This window comes from Choloepus didactylus, chromosome 9 (genome assembly GCF_015220235.1).
Source record: "Choloepus didactylus isolate mChoDid1 chromosome 9, mChoDid1.pri, whole genome shotgun sequence".
Classification (NCBI taxonomy): domain Eukaryota; kingdom Metazoa; phylum Chordata; class Mammalia; order Pilosa; family Megalonychidae; genus Choloepus; species Choloepus didactylus.
Genome location: NC_051315.1, coordinates 93,752,636 through 93,762,713, shown reverse-complemented (window position 1 = coordinate 93,762,713; position 10,078 = coordinate 93,752,636). Strand labels below are relative to the sequence as shown.

Below are 10,078 nucleotides of genomic sequence, written 5' to 3'. Positions count from 1 at the left end.
TATGATTAGGTGTCTCCACCAGGCAGTAAGCTCTGCAAGGCCAGGACTGGGTCTAATTTGCTCTCTAGTTTATCCCAAGAAACTGGAATATGACAGATATGTAACAGATATCTGTTTAATGAACAAGTGTAAAAGCAAAGAAAAAATTCATAAATAATGTAAAGAGAGAACAATACCAAATTATGGCCCAAGATGATATAAAAAAATATTTTTATTACAGAAAATTTTCAAACATACACAAAAGTGGGTAGAATAATATGATGAACCTCCTTGCATCCATCGCCCCACATCAACAAGGACCAACACTGTGTTGATCTTGTTCACCTACGCCTCATACTTTCATTTGTTTTGTGAATATTAAAACCAACTTCAGACAGATAATTTTTTTCCATAAATATATCAGATTGTATCAATACCAGATAACGAGTTCTTTTTTTTTGTAACCATGATGCCATCAGGGATGCATCTAACAAAATTAATAATTCATAATCTAATATCCTAGTCATGTTCAAATTTCTCCTGTGCTTCTGAATTTTACAGGATTATTGTATTATAATTTTATCTATGTTATAAAAATATAGTTGTGTTTAGATTGGAGGAGAATAAGCAAAGATTAAGATATTTGGGCAGTGGGATCAAACACTTAGGATTTTTCTGTTACATTATTTATTACCAAAATAAAAGTGCTCACCAGTATACATGCCATCTGGAAAGTGTTTTCCAAGCCTACAATACCTGAAAACAGGTGGCAAAAATGTCTCCTTTTCATTATTAGAATGCACCCCAATTTACTTTCCTCATTTGATACATTTCCTTTTCTCAATTGTCTAAAATTTTGTAACAGTTTTTTGTGTGACTTATCACTGCCTTAGAATTTAGAGACAAAATAATAATGACCTGGTTTTCATTTTGTTTTTTCTAGCTAGCCTTCCAGGCTCAACCTTAACACTCTGATTAGATTATAGACAGAGGTTCTCAACCGTATCAGATTCAATTCCCAGATTTTAACAACTATTTTGAAATGTTCCTTTAAGAAAAGGCCCTGATTTATACTTTATTGTCCAGCAGTAGCAAATGCTGTCAGCACCCTGCCCATAAACTTTGCTCCTAATCATTTTGGGGCACTCTGAACCAGCTTCCACTGCCAGCACCTGCACCTGCCGCCTGAAGGCAAGCATGCAGCAGGCTGGAGGGGCCGGGGGAATGAACACTCTGGAAACAGTTCTCAACCAATGACTGACAGCACTGGTATTGGAACACCCTCTCCCTGCTGTCCCTCGTTCCCCCATAGGATTAGCTCCAGTTTCCCACAGTGTTCACTTGCTCGATTACACACGTTTTACTGGTTTTCTTCCCCTACCTGTCTCAATTTCCTCCTCCTGTTACTTCCTGAGATCACCTCCCAGATAAATTATCTGCCCTAGAATCTTTCCTCTGAATCTGACCCTGAGGATCCAAACTTAGACACCTAAACCTATCTTTTTAAAAATATCTAAAATGCCCTAATAATAATAACAAGGAGAAGTTAAGGAGACATAGCTGAAACTAAGACATTGTGTATTGTGATACAGGGTGTAATGAAGTAACCGGTGTTTGCATCTGCAGCAGGGATGCAACAGCTTTGAATGCAGGTAGAGCTGCAGGTGGCTGACACAGGTAGATCTGTCTCTGTACAGGTACAGAGAGGAACAGGTACAGACACTGACAGACATGTGATGTAGCAAAGCCCTAAACACCACAAGCAGTGCTACCATTGATGACACAATTTTCTGAAATAGTGAACAACTTGATAAAGTTCCAAGAAAAACAAAGTAAAATCGTTCCTCAGTTTGCACAGTAGTAGCATTCCAGAAAAAGTCAGTGTATATTAAAGCCATGCAAAAACATTTTGTGTTTATGTAAGAAGATTTGGATCCTAGGCTCACACAATTATGAAGAGGGATTTTTTTGGCAACATGAGAGCCCAGTGGGACATTTGAAAATTATATGATGTATGAGTTGATTCCTCATGGTGTAGAGCAGTTTCTGGAAATTTTTCTTAAAGAGAAGCTGGCATGTTCCCATTGCTCTTGTTTTCTTAATCCCTTAACCCATCCTGCTCACCGAAATGTAGAATTGATGGCTGGAGCTCAAGTAACCTGGAGGAGGAAGAAGAAAATTGTACCACACCCAGGGGTGGAGGAGCAGGGAGCTGGGAGGAGCCTGTTCCCTGAGCGCTCCATGGAGAAAGGCTGCCCTGCCAGCCCTGGATTGTCTCTTCCTCTGTCCTTTCACATGAGCAAAAAATAAACTTCTTTGTAGCTTATTAAGCCACTGTTATTTGGGGGTTCTATTTCTCGAAACTAAGCCTAAGCTAAACCAGTACAGAAAATACATCCTACCAGTATGCCTCGGCAGCAGCCTGTGACTCTTGTAATTATGATCAGAGCAATGAGGAACTTCAGGGTGCAATGAGAGGGAACGGTGCCCTTGTGGAAGGTGGCCAGGGGAGGTCAGATCTGAATGATGGGCAAAATCAGCTAGGCAAAGAGGTGAAAGATAAATAAACATGACATTATTTGTCCTACCTTTTTTTTAAAAGGTGGGGGGGGGAATATTTTATGAAATTGTTTTCTCTTTTGCACAGCTGGTGATGGTTACTTTAGAGAGTAAGCTCCTCAAGGACAAGACTGTGTTTTATTTGATTTGCATTCCAGTGTTTACCACAGTGCCAGACTTGCTCAATAAATGTTATTGAAAATAACTTACAATGTACTAAGAGCTGTGTGGCCAGCATGGTTGAGTAAGTTGTGTGCTGTTTGTTGATCTTCCTAGCTTTGAATTCCTTTTGGAAGCTCAGTAGAGAGGATGATTCAGTCAGACAAAGGAGCAGACCCACCAGGCAAGAAGGACATGAAGCTGTCTACAGCAACCAATCCGGAGAATGGTATGTGTCAGTCACCAGGGTCCCTTTTCTAGACCCCTAAAGCCTTATAACATGAGTCTAAATAGGTGATCAAGTGAATGGACTGGAATTCTAACATGTATAATTTTGAGTGCACAATGACATCTATTAGGGATTACATCTGCAAGAATTTTCAAGGTGGGAAGGAAAGAAATTGACATACTGGGTTCAGAACCCTCTTTTTCTACCCCACAATGTCTTGTGTACAGCTTAGAACACCATCACCTGTTCATCTTAAAGATATCACTGCAAGAATAGTTTCCATGAAAACACTTTTGAAAATAACAAGCATTCATTGGAATTTGTTTTGTTTGGTCCTTTATTCAGTGGAATCTTTAAAAACACACTGGAGTTGGAGTTTTCAGTAACACTTTCAACAAGCATTTTCGAAAAGAGTAAAGACAAAAGCCTCTATGTTTTAGAGAAGGAGGGTTCAGAAAATAGTGTATAATTTTATAATAAACTAAAGGCTGGAAGATGGAGGAAGGGAAGGCAATCATATTGCTTTCATAATGTCTGTCACCTGGGTTTCCCATAGTTAGGTGACTCTCCCAAGCTCACACAGTACGTCATAGACCAGGGCTTGAAACCAGATGTTTTGACCCTAAACTCAGTGTTGTTTCCACTCCCATTCGAGACCCTGAGGCATGACCCAGTTGTCTGCATTGCCTTCCACATTTACACCTGCCTTTCTTTCCACCCTTACCTGCCACCCCCTTTCTGCCCTTTCCTTTTTCCAGGTCTCTCCCAAATTCTTAGGCACGTGTTGCAGGAGCTAAGTCTGTTCTACAGTCGAGACGTGAATGGAGTGTGTCTTTTATACGATCTGCTCTATTCCCCGTGGCTGCAGGCCCTGCTAAAGGTGAGCACCACGCGGAAAGGGAGAACTGCTCCCCCAGTAGGGTCACTTGTCAGCTGGCAGGAAATTTCAATGCAGAAAAATTTCTTACAAGGCAATCCTTAGAGAAGACCTGCACAGACCTTTTAGCTTAGGTCTTGCACTAGTTTTAGGAAGGGATTACAGTGGAAAAGAACACAGCAGCTCCTCTCCCCACCTCCCCGCCCTGATTCTTCTTCTGGAGTCCCCTGGGATCACAAGGCAGCTCCCAAAACCGGGCACCAAGAACAACCATATCCACCTGCTGCAGCTCCTTGTCCTGGAAGTGAACTCAGGAAATAAAAATCCTGAAAAACGTATTATTTCTCTCCTTCTCTTCTTTTTTTAAATCAGGAAATGAGATGTCTGCAGATCTATTTAGGCATTTTAAGCTTTTCTTATCCTGAAGATTTCATCTTTTTTTAAAATCTGGTAAAATTTCATGCACTATACAATAGCACCTACTATCTGACTATAATTTTGAACATCTGAACAACATTATATTGAAGAAGATCCTTTTGAAGATTCTTTTGAGGCATGCATGGTTCCTTCACTTCAGTGTGAAATGTGGTCAGTTTTATGATGCATGTTAATATTACATTCTTTAAAATAAGAGAAAATAGCAACATTTTTAACATGGACAAAGTAGTCCTCCTTGCACTTATTTTAAATCTCCTGCTTTCTACGAGGCATTTTTTCTCCTGGGATTGGCTAGGACAGGAGTTTTAATTTGGTTAAAGGCGTCACCTCACTCACCAAGGCCGTTTGTGCCTGCTGCTCCCTCATGCTTCATCGCTTCCAGGCAAACCCAGCCAACTGCCCCGCTCTGAGTACCAGCCCGAGGTAGAGCAGTGCGGCACCGTCCTCACCGAGCTCGATGGAGAAAGTGGGCTGGGGTGGCCTCTCGGGCCTCACGTCTCCATCTGTAAGAGAAACCAGGTGGCTAAAACAACACTCAGGGCTGCACTGCTGAGCTAAGCAGGCTTTGCTGTACCCAGCCCAGCCCAAGATCCAGGTATGAAAAAAAAAAATACCTGAGGGTCAATTGGAATTTTTATAAATGAATTTTTACTGGGGAATAAGGAAAAGGAAAAAGCCCCAAAGCCAGGAGCAGAGTACCAGCAGGTGTATGCAGCATGCCTGGCCTCCTGTTTGCATCCTTTGCAGGACCTCGGGCTACCCAGCACCAGCCCTTTGCAGTTGCCTGGCTCAGGGGTCCTTGGGGTCTCTGGCCCCAAATCTTCCTCTCCCTAAGATGCCCCTTTGCACTTAGTCTTCAAGTCCCTATTGGTCTCAGCCCCAGAAACCCTACCCTTACTTAATTTAACAAAATTTGAGTTTTTTGTTTTCAATGAAATCATTTAGGGAAGATCAGTTTCTAATGGTGCTAATAATTAAGCCTTTGAAGCTTTAGAACCACCAAACTTGAGTTCATTCCTCTTTTACAACTAGAGACACCCCTTATTAAAGACAAAGCACACATCATATTCAGCTGTTTGTGCAGTTGTCCAAGCTGTTTCTTCGCTTTAGGAGGCTTAAACTTAAAATGTTACTTGTCCTGTCATCTATATACCATCCTCCCACCCTTTTGCAGGTTTATGATTGCCTCCAGGAATGTAAAGAAAAGAAACCAGTTCCCACCACAGTCCAAGCACAGGCATTATCCTGTGAGGTAAGATGATTCGTAATTCACAGAATAATAGAGTTAAACTGATGCTATTTACTGGCAGTGCTGGTTTAAACAAGTTAAAGGCTCTAGTGGAAAATATTTAATTTGTGATTATGCATCTAATAACTGTTTTTAATTGAGCTGTAATATAAGGAAGAAAATTGGCATGCTGTCACCCCAAATTAAAGTGTAAAAATGCCATTTTTAGGATAAGTGTCTCTTTCTTTCTCTATTTTCTAAACTTTGGATTCAATTAACTCTATATAAACTGGGTTATGTTATTACATAGTAATTTTTATCTCTAGCCTGGACCTTTTTTCCTGAAAAGGAAACCCATATATCCATATATCCAACTGCCTCCTCCCAATCTTATATGTGTTTAATGGACATGTCAAACTTAACATGTCCCAAACCCAGTTCTGATCTTTCCTCCCCAAACCACTTCTCTCACAGCCTTTTCTAGCTCAGTAATGACAGCTTCATTCTTTCAGTTGCTCAAGCCAAAATCTTTGGGGTCATCTTTGACTTTTTCTCTCCTACCCCACATACAATCTGGTGGCAAATCCTGGCAGCTCTACCTTCAAAATATATCCAGATTCTCACTACCTCTTTGTACTGACTATTATAAGCCAACTTCATCTCTTACCTAGAGGATTGCACCATAGCCTCCTACCTGGTCTCCACTTCTACCCTTGTCCCCATACGGTCTATTTCCAATAGAGCAGCAGGGGAGATCCTCTTCAAAGATGACAGATCACGTCACTTCTCTGCTCAAACTCTTCCAGTGATTCCCATCTGATTCAGAGCAAACATCAAAGTCCTTACAGAGCCGTACATAATCTAGCCCACATTACCTTTTTGACTTCACATTACTGCTCAGCCCCTTGCTCACTCTGCTTCAGCCTTAATTGCTCTTTTGTGGTTGAATTCACCAGGCACGCCCAACCACAGGCCCTTTGCACTTACTATTCCCTCTGCATGTTACACTCTTGCCCACATATCCACATTATTTGCTTCCTTATATCCTTCCAGTCTCCGCTCAATGTCACCTTCTCAGCAAGGCTTTCCCAGCTCACCTTATTTAAAATTGCAATCCTCTCCTAGCACTCCCTATCCTGGGTTATTATTCTTCTTAACTGTTCTGACCATCAATTACAGCTATTTAATTTACTTATATATTTTATTTATTGTCTGCTTCATCACTAGAATATAAGCACTATGAGAATGGGGACTTTTGTTTACCTGTTCATTGCTGTATTCATATGACCTAAAACTGTGCCTAACACAGAGTTGGCACTCAACAAATATTTGTTGAGTCCATGAATACACGATAATCTATTTTATTATTTATTGCCCAAATCATATTAAAAGAACTAGGGGAAAAAAAAAGAAGCAATTCTACCCTCAACTCCAGTAATCAATAACTCAGACAGTTCTTAGTTTTTCTATAAGGAAACACACACGTGAAATTTTATTAAGATGTAATCATAGTGAAGAGAGGTTTAGCTTTGTAAGCTCCTTGTTTTCATTTGACTGTATGTAAAGCTCTATTGCTGAAGATTTGTGGGATCAATTAACATCTTGAGAGGTCTTATGTCTGTCACAAAGCAGGTCTACACCTAAACTCCAGCAAAGAGATCAAAGTTTATGCAGTTTAGAACTTTTTTATTGAAACAAACATTAAAGTTGCTAATCACATAATACACCCTGGAATAAAAATCAGTATTCTCATTTTCAAGTTGAAGAATTGAGCATCCCATGGGATTAAGCTATCTGAGTTTCTCCAGGTTCTTTGAATTTGTACCTGGAGAAACTCAGGTAACTTAACCTGCCTCTTAAGCATGCACATTAGCAAAGAGCTTCATTCGAGGTGCTGGAGGAAAAGTGCCTTGCGTGTATGGTGTTATGAAATCATGTTAGTCCCTCCCCAAGTCCACGGATTCTACCTGCTGATTAGAAAGTTTCAGGAATAAGGAAAGATCCCAGGCCCTGACTTTAAAGATGAAGAAGAAGGCTCCAATAATAGCTTTTATTAGGTCAACACCACACTAGTTGCTATATTTGTTATCCAGCCTGGGTGAGATTAACTAGGTGATTTTTAAAAATTTTTAAAAATTTTATGATGCATGATTTTCCATCAAACAGGTAGTGGAGCTTCTATGTGGAGCCCCTAATTCTCCTGAGATCCAAGAGCTGAGACAAATCCTCCAGGATCCACATTTTAAGGCAAGTGTTTGTTAAGATAAGAAGTGCCTAACAGGTACACAGACAATGTTGGGAAGAATAAATAAATGTGACAGAAAGTGTGCTCTCTACATAGATGTTCTGTTACAGTACATAGATGACCAAGAGAATGCACTTAAAGGTGTAGGACTCAGATGTGACTGGGTCAGAGTTGTCAGTCAGGGGCCATGCGTGCTATAGTTAGGAGGAATCATCCAGAACTTTCCATGGTACTCTGTTTCTCTGGCAAGCCACTGTCCCTCTAAAGTTCTGTGGGGCAATCACTGTAGCTTCTAGTTATAGAGAAATGACCCTCACACTTCCTTTCCAACTTGGGTGAATAGTTTAGGATGAAGTGTGGGAAGATATTTTTAATACACCATATAATTATGATTCACTCGATGAGGGAGTACATGAAGAACATTTGATTACAGAACAAAAACCTACCTCTTAGTACTGATGGATTTGGAGATCACTTTATCAACGATTAGAACTTTAAGAGAGTCTGCATTTAGAGCAACATAATTTATTAATCAAAAAGGTTTAGTTTATAAGATAACCATTGGCTATCAAATATCCTCAACAGCACAAACTACCTAGAGAATGTCCCCTGAGCTCCATTTAAATTCTGTCCCCCAAGCTGGACAGTGATATCGAGCGACAGCTTCCCTGTCCAATGAAATGAAAATTTAATGTAGCAGGCATAGAAGGGACTCTCTCATCACACCCTAAACCCCGGCACTACTTTTTCTCATTCTATCTCTCATGGGCCCTTGGGTGTTACTGACAAATTAAACCAGCAAGACTCCCTCATTCTACCTTAACTGAGTAAAATACTACAAAAGCTGCTTTGTAGTTCAATCTCCAAAGGATCATCAGTAATTACATGGGTTTCCAAAAAATTGAAAGTCATGGAATTGTACACTTCAGCAGAAATGAAAGAACATATGTTTTACTTAACCTCTCTGTGCCTCGTCTCCTCTTCTGTGAAATGGGGATGATAAATTGATAAATGTACCTGTGCCATAGAGTTATTGTGAAGGTTAAGTGAGTTAATCCACAAAAGCTGCTTGGAGCAGTGCCTCGTATGTATGTGGTGGGGGTGGTGGTTGACGTGGTTTCTGTTGTGTGTCTTGCATGGTATTGAGTTGCTGTCTTCTAGATGGCTGTGTCCCATGTGTAATGTTGGTTCATCTTTTCCTTCTCCATTCTCAGGCCTTGCTCAGTGCTCACGACACTATATCGCAGAAAGATTTTGAACCCCTTCTCCCCCCTTTGCCAGACAATATTTCTGAGAGTGAGGAAGCAATGAGGATTGTTTGTTTGGTGAAAAACCACCAGCCTCTGGTAAGGAAATCATTTTACCTTTGCATTTTGAATTATACCAGGGTTAATTGTGATCTAAGTTGTCTTGAGTCGCTGCTTGAGCAGTATGCCTTGTCTGTGGTCATACATCTAGTTTGAAGCATTCAGAAAATGTGAGGAGAATCCGGGCTAATAACAGCTGTAAGCTGTGTCTCAACAATTTTTGCCTGTGCTTTCAAACACATTACATATTGCAATATTTTCCCCAAGGAAAGATTTCTGATAAGTGTTTTTCTCTTTTCAGAAAAAGCCGTAAGAAATAAGACTATATATTGTATTTTATTATTTGGCTCTGCCATGAACTTACATTTCATTTAATCCCATTGTAATTGCCTAAGTCTTTCTCCTCTGTTAACAGGAAGCAAAGTAAGGCATTAGTTTTATTTTCTAAGAAAGTGTCTCCGATTGGGTTGTAATAGTGTCTCTGATTGAGGCTTGCTTTGTCTTGAAAAGAACCTAAAGATATTTTTTCTTGTCTGTGTGGTTGGATAGAAGCTTTGGGAGGCAAAGGTTGAATGGCCTTTGCTCTTTGACCACCTGATGTGACAGACAGGGCACTGTGTGGCTCCTCTCTCTCTCTGGTTGGTATGACTGTCTTTATCGGAAAGACCAGAACTGCAATGAGGGAAGCTACCAGAAAAATGGCTTCTTCAGATAAGAGAGGGATTCCATGGTTCTCTCTCTCCAGGGGGCCACCATCAAGCGCCATGAGATAACAGGGGACATCCTGGTGGCCAGAGTCATCCACGGTGGACTGGCCGAGAGGAGTGGTAAGCAGGAGTAAAGCATGTCCAGAAAGTAGGAAATTCTTGGTTATTTAGTCTTCTTTCCAGGAAACCCCTCTTTCCTAACTAAGGCTGGGGCTTTAATAAGTTCCATTTCTTGGTTAAAACAGTAAAGAAAGAAGGAACAAATATTCCAGGGAAATCATGCTCCTCCCCTTGAGTCCTTTCCATTCCAGAAACCACGTTAATCATCTTCTCTTGGTTTACATTCTCAT

General features: G+C 40.6%; 1 protein-coding gene and 1 long non-coding RNA gene across 3 annotated transcripts in view; one reads left to right on the top strand and one right to left on the bottom strand.

Annotated features, from left to right (window-relative positions):
• Positions 1–223: 223 nt before the first annotated feature.
• LOC119544289 overlaps positions 224–10,078 on the bottom strand; it is a 43,480-nt gene continuing 33,625 nt past the window's right edge. The window contains exons 4-5 of one of the 2 annotated variants that reach the window (XR_005218812.1): positions 4,578–4,744; positions 224–2,138 (exon numbers count right to left, since the gene is read on the bottom strand). This is a non-coding gene — a long non-coding RNA (uncharacterized LOC119544289). Of the gene's footprint in view, positions 2,139–3,306; positions 4,745–10,078 lie in introns of those variants that run through there. The other variant, XR_005218811.1, reaches the window with a different exon arrangement.
• Positions 2,848–10,078, top strand: part of MPP4 (membrane palmitoylated protein 4) — a 38,942-nt gene continuing 31,711 nt past the window's right edge. Inside the window, exons 1-6 of the mRNA XM_037849639.1 lie at positions 2,848–2,926; positions 3,685–3,806; positions 5,416–5,493; positions 7,636–7,716; positions 8,929–9,060; positions 9,767–9,848. Of these exons, the coding sequence (XP_037705567.1) occupies positions 2,848–2,926; positions 3,685–3,806; positions 5,416–5,493; positions 7,636–7,716; positions 8,929–9,060; positions 9,767–9,848 (574 nt within the window). The remainder of the gene's footprint in view (positions 2,927–3,684; positions 3,807–5,415; positions 5,494–7,635; positions 7,717–8,928; positions 9,061–9,766; positions 9,849–10,078) is intronic.